At 45.4% G+C, this 12,555-nt stretch overlaps 2 protein-coding genes across 2 annotated transcripts; one reads left to right on the top strand and one right to left on the bottom strand.

Annotated features, from left to right (window-relative positions):
• Positions 1-2,151: 2,151 nt before the first annotated feature.
• On the bottom strand, positions 2,152-4,448 carry kctd12.1 (potassium channel tetramerisation domain containing 12.1). Its single transcript, XM_017410191.3, has one exon. The coding sequence runs from the start codon at positions 4,226-4,228 to the stop codon at positions 3,158-3,160; it is 1,071 nt and encodes a 356-aa protein (XP_017265680.2). The 5' UTR covers positions 4,229-4,448; the 3' UTR covers positions 2,152-3,157.
• A 4,994-nt stretch (positions 4,449-9,442) lies between these two features.
• On the top strand, positions 9,443-12,555 carry acod1 (aconitate decarboxylase 1). Its single transcript, XM_017410122.3, has 5 exons — positions 9,443-9,504; positions 9,660-9,821; positions 10,086-10,175; positions 10,272-10,471; positions 11,477-12,555. The coding sequence occupies exons 1-5, from the start codon at positions 9,493-9,495 to the stop codon at positions 12,426-12,428; spliced, it is 1,416 nt and encodes a 471-aa protein (XP_017265611.1). The 5' UTR covers positions 9,443-9,492; the 3' UTR covers positions 12,429-12,555.

Here is a 12,555-nt window from a genome sequence, read left to right as displayed (position 1 = left end):
AGTAGCTGACAGTCATTTCTAACACATACTCCATCGAACATGAGATCATGCAGATAATTATTTTAAGATTTGACCAAAAACACTAAACACTGTCATCTCTTAAGGCCAATTAATTTAGTTTAAAACTCTGGCATGAAAGGCAGGTCACTGTTATGCATTCCTTCAAGGAATGTGAGGCCTTTAATTCGAATGAGATGTTTTAAATGTTTAGTTTAGTCTAAATTTAGAATAACATTACTGTGTTGGACGAACGGTTTTCAGACTTTCATGACAAGCTGCATCCCTGTGTTACTAATTGCCTTACTATGAAACTGCAAGCATCAGTGAAGGCTTTTTAAATTGTTCAGTAGCTGGATATATAATATCAGTGACAACTTTGTGATCTTGCATGAGCCAGAGGCTGAAGCAGCCAAATGGAATTCATCCATCTTTGTTGGTTTTTTTTTGTTTTTTTTACACCTGTGCCTCTTCCTGCGGTGACATTTCAGAAGCACCTAAATGAAAATGCCAACACAGATGATAACCAGTGACAGGTCACTCACGCTGAGGAGCATTTAAAATAGTATATATTCCAAAGGCAATTTTCTACCTGCCCAAGCAAAACATTTTCCTCCAGTATTTTAAAACCAAGCCGATGCAGAGGCCTTGTGTGCTCCCTAATCCCAGCCACGGCTTCGAACATCTAACAGACCCTGTTTTTCCTCTGGTTTTTGATGAAGCACATATTTTAAATCTGGCTCGATGCTGGTCAGCCATTGACTCTTCATTCATCCTCAGTGCCTTGGCAGACTTGCAGCCTCCTATTTGTGTGCAGCTGGACCCTTTCATTATTTACACTCGAAATGATAATGACATCATGTGTGCACAGCTGCAATATTTGCATCCACGCGACATGCTGCTAAATCTGTGTGACAAAACGGATCCTCCTGCATTATTTACATGCTGACGCGTTCGGGTGTGCTCTTCTTCGTCTTCTTCTTCTTCTTCTTCTTGCGCGATTAAATCGAAAATGGGGCCGTTCCTTGAAGTGGCAGTGTGTGGACAAGTTGAAGGTCAGGGTTTTCTAAGCCAGACAGGAGAACAATGACAGGTCCAGATGGATGTTTTTGGTGGAACAGTGAAACACATTGCCTCGGTGCCACGCGGTCGGGGGGGGCGGGGGTTCTGGACAGGTCTCCTCTCTTTGAGGCTTTGACTCCCCAGTGGAGTAAAGTAGAAAAGGCTGGAGGGAGATGACTGTCTGAAACATGAACACATGAGACGATCTGCTCTAAAAAGTGATTTTTTAAAGTTGTTTTTAACAGTCAAAGTAAATAGCTTTTTGTACTATAGTAAAAACGTTAGATATTAAAGCTTGCTGATTAAATCCAACTGAACCACTTTGCTCCAAAAGTACCTTGGACTGAATAAAAATTGTCCCAAAGTGCTTCCCGTAGATACCTGCCCATGTGCATTACTCCTGAGGCCAGCGGGCACTACTTTACTTTACTTTAAAGATATTTTTCTTTATGTACTTTTGGAAGACTTGCAAGCTTTTTTTTAATTTAAACAACCAAATTTAATGGAACCAGTTAGTATTACAAAGTTAGGTCAAATTAAAATTACATTTTCAGCCACATCACTAGGTGGGGGCCAATGGTCAACCATATAAATTTGCTGGACCCTGAACAGACCCTGTCTGTTTTTTATTATCGCTCTCCACCATAAAAGGTGGGCAATAATGTCATTGCCTCTGACTAAGTGTGAGTTGGTTTGTCCCGCTGTTTGTTAGCAAAATATTTCATTAAGGGCTGAACAGATTTTAATAAAACTCTCATAAAGTAATCATTGGATGTACATCTTCAACTGATTAACTTTTAGAGTTAATCCAAATCAGCATGGCTGACCTCAGAAAGCACAAAAATGGCTCTAAATCAGTCAGTTTTACAAATACTGAGCTAAACTTTGGTGTGGAAGTATCTGAGAGTCATCCCCACACATACTCCAGCTGCTAACAGATAATACAAGATCTTTCTTTAAAACTTAAGCATTAGCTGTTGGCGTCAACTGTGTTTGTCTGTTAGCAAAACATCTCATGAGCCAGTGGACAGGTTTTAATGAAACTTTAAGAAAGTAACTATTGGATGTACATCTAGAGCTGATAAACTTTGGAAGTCAACCCAATTTGAGACGGCCTCCACAGCTAGTTTACTTTTTCAAACACAAAACTGGCTATAACTCAGTTGATTTTACAGATATTGATCTAAACTTTGGTGTGGTGGTAGCTGAGAGTCATCCCAAACGTATACTCTGAGCGCTAACAGATCCTGTTAGATCTTCGTTTACAACTTTGAGTAGTGACTGTGTCATTTTCAACTATAAAATACGAAAGTCGGATCATATCTAAAGGTGATTCCCTAACTCTCGTATCGCAGTAGTTTTTAAACAGCCAACAGCTGGTGGTGGTGGTGTGCCCCCCTCATCCGGCTGGCCCCTCTAAAACACCCTCTGAAGCCGCCCCTGCCATGTTAGAGGAAGATGGCTGACAAAGAGCTGATAATAAAAGAGTAGAAGATATTTTATTTCGTCTGAACAGATGTAACAAACAACACTCCACGCACATGTACAGTCTTTTGCTGCGATAAATCTGCTAGAAGCTCTTATAGAAGATGGACTACAAAACTTGGCCAAAAGTCAGCCTTGAAGTTACAATGACACTGAATATCAATCTGTTTTTTTTTTCTTTCTTTCTTTCTTTCTTTCTTTCTTTCTTCCTTCCTTCCTCCGGGACAGCTCACACAGTCAGCACTGAGTCAGATGTGACTGAAACAATGACATGCAGGACCAAGATGATGGGTGTTTATCAGCTAAGGAGCTGTGGAGAAGTGTCAGATTCGATGACGATGTTCTCACTTTGAACCTCCAAGTTGCTCGGCTTGTTTTCCCCCCTTGAAATACTGTCAGAACTGTGTGCGTAAAATCAATGGATTTTTTTTAGGGGGGCGCATTTCTCACGTCTAACTGTCTCATCCTTCCCAGAAGTCACCTGTCAGCACAGTATTGTACCTTTTTAAAGACATCCCTCCTTAAGATTATATATATATATATATATATATATATATATATATATATATATATATATATTTACATTGAAGGGAAAAGACTGGGCTGCTGAGGGTTATTCCCGGCAGAAGACATATTCAGTGTAGCTTGTCCAGATTTTGTCCTCGGTTGGATCGTTGCTGGTGTACGCGCAGGTGCCCGTGGAGCTGCAGGCCACCATGTGGAAGCCAGTCTCTGTCAGCTTGTCAAACGCCTGCTCCAGGAAATTATACTTCAGGTAGTAGCGGGAGGTGTACCTCTCCGGGGGCCTGTCCGGGTCCCTGCTCTCGTTCAGCGTGTCTCCGAACACCTCCTTCGCCAGGGACGTCTTCCCGCAGACGGTGATGCGCGCCACCCGCCGGAACTTGGCATCAGTTTGGATGTCTCTGCCTATGGTGTAGGAGCCGCGGTAGCCCACGGTGATGTACCCGGAGCGCCTGGAGTCCAGGGACGGGGAGCGCATGGCCCCGCTCACGGCCACGGTGCGTAAAGAGGCGTCGGGCTGCGGCGCGCCGTCCTCCGTGTCGCTCTGGCTGATCTCCTCGCTGATCGAGTTGTCCTTGCTCACCCGCGGGCTGAGGCGCTTGGACAGCTCCCGCAGCAGGAAGAAGTCCGCCTCCCTCTGCAGCCGGCTCTTCTCCGGGAAGTAGTCCGGGAGGACCAGGTTCAGGTCGCGGAGGTAGTCGAGGATGTAGCGGAACAGGAACCCGTCCCTGTCCAGGAAGAAGCGCCCCTTGCTGTCTCTCGCCAGTTCCTTAGGGGACCTCTTGCTGAACATGGTCCACAGAAGCGAGTCCGGCACGGCGACCAGAGTCTTGTGGCGGGTCACGTAGACCTGCCCGCCGACGTTCAGCTCGATGATCTCTGAGAACGGAGACGGGGAGCCCGGGTCCCCGCAGCCGGACGCCGCGCGCTCCGTGTCGGCCAGTGCCATGGTCTGTGAGCCGCTGAGCTGACGGAGGATCAGTGGAAAACACTGAGACGCCTGTGCGCCAGCTGCTTCGCTTATGAAGCCCGGGCTTAGCACCTGCGTGCGCGCGCGTGCACACGCGAGGGTGACTGCTGAATTAACATTTAACTGTTGAGCTGCTGCCTCGCGTTTGCGCATCTCCACGTCTCTCCGCTGTGAACAAACACAGGGATGCATCCATACCTTCCAGCGTCACCTAAAATAATAAGAGCACGTGGCAAATTTCCTCCTCATATCTGTGTACTCAGAGCAGCATATCCTCCCCTGGTTATTGAAATAATCCAACAAATGATTCTGTTTTCTGAAGGAACATCATGAGGCCGCCTGGAGTCGTGGTGTTGAAGGAACGGTCAGAAAATATGGAAAGAGTGACACCCATTGCAGCTACAGTGAAAATGCAGCCAGAACCACACACACACACACATACATCATCAAGGCTCAACCTTTGAGGAAGCAAAACGAGTCTATCAGTCCTCAAAGATTCTGCAGCATGAATGAGTTTTGCTTAAAGTATGTCTTATTTTAGACAAAATTATAAAAATCAAACATGGCTTGCAGTCAATAAATCAAGATTAGATTATTATTTCTGTTTTCTACCGTTATTGAGTCAAAAAACATTGTTTTATGGTTCTGAGTTTGGTTTGTTTAGTTGTTTTCCCTACATTTGTGTTGTCTTGTTTAATTCTCATGGCTTTGTGGAGTTTTTGTTTCAGATTATCCATCCATAAATCTTCTTCCGCTTGTCCGGTGTGGTGTCGTGTCGCGGGGGCAGCAGCCTAAGCAGGGAGACCCAGACTTCCCTCTCCCCAGCCACTTGGGCCAGCTCCTCTGGGAGAATCCCAAGGCGTTCCCAGGCCAGCCGAGAAACATAGTCCCTCCAGCGTGTCCTGGGTCTTCCCCGGGGCCTCCTCCCGGTGGGACGTGCCCGGAACACCTCACCAGGGAGGCGTCCAGGAGGCATCCTAACCAGATGCCCGAGCCACCTCAACTGGCTCCTCTCGACGTGGAGGAGCAGCGGCTCTACTCTGAGTCCCTCCCGGATGACCGAGCTTCTCACCCTATCTCTAAGGGAGAGCCCAGACACCCTGCGGAGGAAACTCATTTCAGCCGCTTGTATTCGCGATCTCGTTCTTTCGGTCACTACCCAAAGCTCGTGACCATAGATGAGGGTAGGAACGTAGATCGACCGGTAAATCGAGAGCTTCGCCTTTTGACTCAGCTCTCTCTTCACCACGACAGATCGGTACAGCGCCCGCTTCACTGCAGACGCTGCACCAATCAGCCTTTTGAGCTCCCGCTCCATTTTCCCCTCATTCATGAACAAGACCCCGAGATAAACTCCTCCACTTGGGGCAGGACATCTTCCCCGACCAGGAGAAGGCACTCTGCCCTTTTCCTTTTCAGATTATTTCTTGTATTAATTTTTCTATATGGTTTGTAATGTGACTTCCTATTTTAAAACCTGAGCTTGGATCTCGTCGCAGCTGTGACTCGTTGGTCATTTGTTTCTCCTGGTTTATGTGGCAGGAAGCTTCGTTTTACTCTGTTAGCCTGCCCTCACACATTACGGCAACGTCGATAAGAATTACGGCTCTTTTCTGGGATCAGCATCTTTTTGGCTCAGCTCACCAGAAAGAGACAGCTGTCAAACGGCTCCTCACGTTGTAGATTGTGGCAAGTTTGGGAAGCCTCCCTCAGTTTCAAGGCAATCATGATGCTGCTTTTCTCTTAGTTTTCACCAAAATAAGTTTTTTTTTTCCTGCTTTTTCTGCATCACTAAGACACTATCCTGTGCCCTCACCACGTCATTGCACAACTCTGAAGTGACTCCTTGTGTCTTTGATTTAAAACAACATGGGCCTAATCTCTAAATTTACAGCAGAAAACAACTCTTTAAGCAGTTTACCTGTCCAAAGGTTTTGCAGTTAAGTCATAGTGGGTTAGCCTCTTTCTCCATTTTGTTTGTGCACCTTTTGACATACCGTCGTTCTCCAAAGCTACAAGAAAAGTCATGTTTTTGAGCGTACTTAATGCAAATCACTGAAAATGCAGAAATGAGAGTTTTGCACATCTATTGGGCATTAGCTCCATCTTTCATTAAAGAGCTTCTTGTTCCATATTTTCTTAACCGAGCACGTCGCTTTCACACTGCTGGTTTACTTGTGGTTCCTAGAGTTTACAGAAGCCGAACGAGAGGCAGAGCTTTCAGTTTCAGGCTCCTCTCTTGTGGAACCAACTTCCAGTTTCTGATCCCTGGGGCTGACACCCTGTCTACTAATAAGATTAGACTTTCCTTTGGGATAAATCCTATAGTTAGGGTTTGCTTGGGTTTCCTGAGCTATCCTTTAGTTATGCTGCTATAGGCTTAGACTGCTGAAGGGTCTAAACTCCGGTTTCTTTCCACAGACCAAAAACATTTGTTAGGTTCACTGCTGACTTTTAAAGTGTCCTTAGGTGTGAGTGAGAGTGTGAATGGTTGATTATGTCTATGTGTCCCTGTGATGGTGTCATGGAGTGGGGAGAAGGGGGCGAACCCAGAGTGTAGACTCATGATGGAAAATGAATTTATTAAAATAAAAGAAAACTTAAAACAAAAGCTGACATGGCAGCAAGAAGAAAACTAACTACCAAACCAACTAAATACAAAAACTGAACAGACATGGGCAGGAGAAAAGCAGAACCAGACATCAGGGAAACTAGACCAAGTGACAACAGATAACGAACCAGCGAGTAAGTGGAGGAGATGACCGGGTTTTAAAGACAGGAGGCAATTAGGGGAAGTGGGCACAGGTGAGATGATTGCAAGGCTTGGGGCAGGTGTAGATGGGCGTGGCAGGCAGACGAGGCAGACTGAGGAGAAGTGAATGATGGCTGAGGCACAGGGAACAAAGACACAAGGAACAAGAACCAGAATAACAAACTGAATACAAAACCCCAAATCCTAACAGATGGACTTGCAACCTGTCCAGGGTGTCCCCGGCCTCTCACACAGTGATGGCTGGAGACAGGCACCAGCTCCCTGCGACCCAGAAAGGAGAAGTGGGTAAAGTTTTACAGCATAAAGTGTAGTTTATATAGTTTATATAGTTATAGGGACACTATATATTTATTTATTTAGGATGTTTTTTTTAAGAACAAAGCAGAATTTTGTGACTCTATACAAATTTTATTCAGTAGAAAAGATGGTTTTAAAAGACTTAATTACAGATCCCTGCTCAAGATGATTTTACTTCATTTTTGTCTCATTATTATTAAGACTCATTTGAGAGTCTTAATAATAAAGACTTTTTACTCTAAATTGCTTTCTGTGAGCCTGCACTGGGGTCCACTAACCCGTAACACAACCATCTTCTATCAAAGTCTCAAACATCTTTTATTTTAATCACAGAATGACTTTATAATCCTCATTAGTGAATATTAAGGGATGTAAATATCAAAGCCACTAAAATGTCTGAACTCCTGAAACACGGTCCTCCACTGAGCAGCTGTAGCACTTTTCCAAAGTTAAAAAAAAACTTCTATAAACTTGTATATAAGTGTGTACATCTTCAGGAAGCTCTTCTGTTCACACGTAACATGATTAAGACGTGAAGGGCGAGGTTCAGGTTGGGATCTGGAAAAGGAAGAAACCTCCTGAAACTGATGTGGGTTGAGCTGTTCGAAAAGATGAATCAAAACCTCTGCCTGGAAGTTTTACAGACTCGTCAAACACTCCCCCCCCCACACACACACACACACACTCAAAGAAAACAAAAAAAAATCCCATATTTCATCAGGACAGAAGTTCAATGACAGAAGTTCACATGTGAGGCAGGAAACATGTCTGCTACATTCTGGAAACAAAACATGTGGACGGATTTTGTTAAGACTGGATTTTTTTAACTCCAGCTAATGGTCATGGGCTTCAAAAAAGAGGGAAAAATATATTTCAGGTAATAAAAATAATTCTCGAGCTTGTTTTGGGCAAGAAGGAAACAAATTTATCAGGTAGCAGAAAAAATGGATTCAATACAATACCAGAAAACTTTGGAAGCAAATAAAAATTAAAAAGGTTTCTACAGGGGGATAAAGATTTGATATACACTATAATCCATAATGAACTTCCTCAGGAGTGTCTACAGGCTGTGACTTTTATAGCCCATATCCATGAAAGGCAGGCGATCGGGTAATTGCATCGGTGTGTCTGTTTGTCTGTTAGCAAAATATCTCATGATCCACTGGATGGATAATAATGAAACTTTCAGAAACTAATCAGTGGATGCACATCTACAACTGATTAGCTTTTGGAGTCAGTCGGGTTCAAGATGGCTGCTACAGCTAATCAACCTTAGCAAACACAAAAGTGGCTTTAACTCGGTCGGTTGTACAGATATTGAGCTAAGTTTTGGTGTGGTAGTAGCTGAGAGTGATTCACGACGCATACTCCGAGCTCTAACGTACTGCTTGAGATCTTTGTTTGAAACCTCGGCCTGCAAAGCAGCAAGTTAAAGCCTACAGATTTCTTCCAGAAATGCAAAGAAAAAGTTGTTACTTAGCACTAAAATCATTGTTTTACCTACTTTTGCTTTTGATGTAAAATGATGCAGTCTTGGTAAAAACACTAAAGGTGTAAACTTAAAGTGCTTAAAGGGACATTTTGAGTATATTTACAAATGCAGACGATTTGAAGCGGGCAAGCTGAAGTGAATACTGCTCCAAATTTATGCTTCCCTCACAAACACTGTCCACATCTCACTCCCTAATTTACACTTTGAATCAGCACCCTTTGTGACTTTGAGTCAGTTCAGGTAGTGTTCGGACCTGCTCGCTTTCATTTCCCTTCAGGTTTTGAACTTTGTGGGGTTTGAAGTCGCCCTGAGCAAAGTCATCAGAACGCTCAGGGAGCCGCAAACCGCAGGTTTACATTTCTTATTTTCACAGCTGTTCCAATTCAGTCTCGTGACTATTGGCCGAGTCGTGACGGGCGTCTCTCATCAGAACTTCCCGCTGACAAAAGCTGAGTTTCATTCGCTTGTGATCTTAGAAAGACGGGTATTGTGAAAGACGGCTGTCAGCAGCTTGCTCCAGGTCATTAGTTCAAACGTAAGGTCTGAAGGAAAGCTTTCAGAAACAGCCGTCTAGTTTCAGTTTGAGCATTGCCTGCTATCAAGTTTCTGCTCCTGTAGATTATTACTTATCTTTTTTAATCATTATTAAATGATTTGTTCAGAAAGGAAAGCAGTGGTAATCAAAATGAAAGCAAGAAGTAAATCCCAAATCAGTCACAATCAGCACTAACAATGAAGTAATGCCCAGTCATTGTGAAAGTACCCACTTCTCATCGTGAGGAATTTTAGCCACATTGGAAATTTGGCAGCCCGGCCCTCGGCCTGTGTGATAAACTATAAAAGACAACTGGTCGCAGATGTGTCTTCACATTGAGAGGTTGTTGAGAGAAAGCAATGCTACGCAAGGTACCGACTTATACTTATTTTCTCGGGTTTGCACCTTATTAGTCTTTTTATCTAACATTTTTCTGTTCATAATGCATTTGAATGTCATAATCTGTAATATTCGGAGGTGTGCATCTTGTACTTTGGCCCTGACTGGTCCCGTTTCGCCTTCCCAGGGTATTACAGAGAGCTTCGGAGCAGCGATCCACGCCCTCAATGCCACTCACCTGACCGATGGCGTGATCCACAGGAGCAAGAGGATGATGCTGGACACCCTGGGCGTTGGGCTGCTAGGGAGCCGGACGGCCGTCTTCAACAAGGCTCTCATGTACAGCCAGGTAAAGTGTACCTGCAATCCAAAAAAACCAACAAAAAGCTGCAGCAGGATACCTGCAGAGACTGTCAGAAACATAAAACAACTGCAAATTTATTTATAAAATCCTAAATCCTTGATTTTTCTTACTAAAACACTTAATTTGCTTCATTCAATCATCTCATTTATCTGTCTTCTATGATTCTTCAGGTGGTTTTTTTTTATTCTGCTAAGTTTAGTAAGGCTGGAAGTTTCTAAACCACACTTCTAATCTTTTCTGTAACGGCAGATGTTCGTGTCTGAGCAGAGGAGCAGCGTTTGGGGCCGATCAGAGATAACTCTACCTCCTCATTACGCTGCGTTTGTCAACGGCATCGCAGTAAGTCTGCACACACGAGAGCATCCGGAAGGCACAGAGGCCTGCCCCACTTGGAGCTTCCGTTTTTACAAGCTCTGTCACGTCCTCTGGCGCCAGGTTCACTCCATGGACTTCGACGACACCTGGCACCCCGCCACCCATCCCTCCGGTGCCGTGCTGCCTGCCCTGCTGGCCCTGGCAGAGACCCTGGCCAGCCGGCCCTCGGGTCTGGACCTGCTGCTGGCCTTCAACGTCGGCCTGGAGGTGCAGGGCCGGCTGATGAGGTTCTCCAGGGAGGCCTACAACATCCCCGAAAGGTGAGGCGAGCTTTCTGGCCTCTCGTTGTTGCCGTTTCTTTTCTTTTTGTCCAGTCATTTCCAAGTTCACACATTTGAGCCTTAAAGGGCTAACTCAGGGGTAGGCAACCCTGGTCCTGGAGAGCCACTATCCTGCATGTTTTACTTGTTTCTCTGCTCTAACACACCTGAGTGTGTAATTATCAGGCTTCTGCAAAACCACTGAATCAGATCTGTTGGAGCAGAGAAACAAGTAAAACATGCAGGATAGTGGCCCTCCAGGACCAGGGTTGCCTACCCCTGGGCTAACTTAAAAAAAAAATTAAAAAAAGATTGCTGTCTTAAAACAACTCCAATCTAAAGAAGAAAAAGAAAACTACATTATAGCAGTTAACCTTTTAAAAACCCTTAGTTTCATATTACATGGTTATCTAAATGGGATTTTTTTCTTATTTGCCAGGGTAAATAGCTGCATCTGCTAGCTTATTGCAAAACGTATGACAGCGTAAAGGTTTATAATTAAGCTGTTGGATGAACATCTCTGAAAACTTTTAGACTGACGTTGTTTCAAGACAACTGTAATCTCAGACTAGCTGTTGGCTCGTCAATTAGGCCAGAATGAAACTGTTTCTCCAAACTGAGGTCGTTCAAAAAGCTGTCTACAACAGGTAAGATATTGACTGTTCATAACAGTTTCTAAAGATCTGAAATGTCACTTTAACAGAACCGTTCATCTAATTTGTAAAAAAAAAAAGCACACTCCTGAGAAGTAGAGCTGGATTTTGTGAGAAAAGTACGATTTTTAGATGCTTTTAAAATTACATTTTAGGTTAACAGTAACTTTTTAATTTCGTTATTTTCAGCAGGAATTCATCTACGTCTAATTTTCCTCAATAAATGAAGCTTCAAACTGTTATTTTTTTTGTTTTTGGCCACAAACTGCTAAAATTGCCCTAAACATTTATATTCTGCCAAAAGGAAGCAGTGTTTTGCAGAGCACATCTTTAACATGTCGCTCTTTCACAGGTTCCACCCCCCCAGCGTGGTTGGGGTGATGGGGAGCGCTGCAGCCTCAGCGAAGCTCCTCGGCCTGTCTCCTGCTCAGTGCAGTCACGCCCTGGCCATTGCGGTCTCCTCTGCCGGCGCCCCTCTGGCCAACGCCGCCACGCAAACCAAGCCTCTCCACATCGGGAACGCCGCTCGGCGAGGCTTGGAGGCAGCTCAGCTGGCGCAGATCGGCCTGGAGGGGAACCCAGCCATCCTGGACGTGGCGAACGGGCTGGGGGTCTACTACGGCGACTACAACCCTTCGCCCATGGCGGATTCCGGCGCCTTCAGGTGGATCCTTGAAGACCAGAACGTGGCGGTGAAGCGCATCCCCGCCCACCTGGCCATGCACTGGGTCGTGGACGCGGCTCTGGCGGCCCGTGCGAAGCTCCGGGACACAGTCGGGACCTTTGACCTCAGCCAGATCCGGCAGGTCACACTGCGGGTGCCTCCGTCCAAGTACATCAACTGCCCCCTACCCGCGTCGGAGCACCAAGCCCGCCACTCGTTTCAGTTCAATGCCTGCTCAGCTCTGCTGGACGGCCAGGTGACGGTCGCGTCCTTCGACCGAGCTCAAATCAACCGGCCCGCCCTCAGGGAGCTCCTGTCCAAAGTGGAGGTGGAGACGCCCGAGGACAACCCCCCCAGCTTTGACAAGATGTACTGCGAGGTGGAGATCGGGTCGGCTGAGGGTCGGAGCGCTGCAGCCCGGTGCGACACGTTTTACGGCCACTGGAGGAAGCCGCTGAGTCAGAGGGACCTGGTGGAGAAGTTCAGCGTCAACGCGTCCTCCGTGCTGTGCCCCGAGGGGGTGGAGGGGCTCATCGACGTGGTGGGGAACATGGAGAAGGTGTCCGAGTGCTCGGTTCTGGGCTCATTTCTGAGGATGACGAGTAATCGAGAGCAGCTGTACAGGACGAGGATTATGTAGTTATGTTTTGCCGTGACCTGATAAATTAAATGTAAAAATTAAATGTAAAGAAACAATCGGGATGTAAATATTTATGCACTTTTATTCTTGTTATGCTCAGGTTTGAAATAAACTAAACAGAAATTGC

The sequence above is a fragment of the Kryptolebias marmoratus genome, linkage group LG6 (assembly GCF_001649575.2).
Source record: "Kryptolebias marmoratus isolate JLee-2015 linkage group LG6, ASM164957v2, whole genome shotgun sequence".
NCBI lineage: Eukaryota > Metazoa > Chordata > Actinopteri > Cyprinodontiformes > Rivulidae > Kryptolebias > Kryptolebias marmoratus.
The sequence above is the reverse complement of the archived record's forward strand: the minus strand, read 5'-3'. Positions and strand labels throughout refer to the sequence as shown.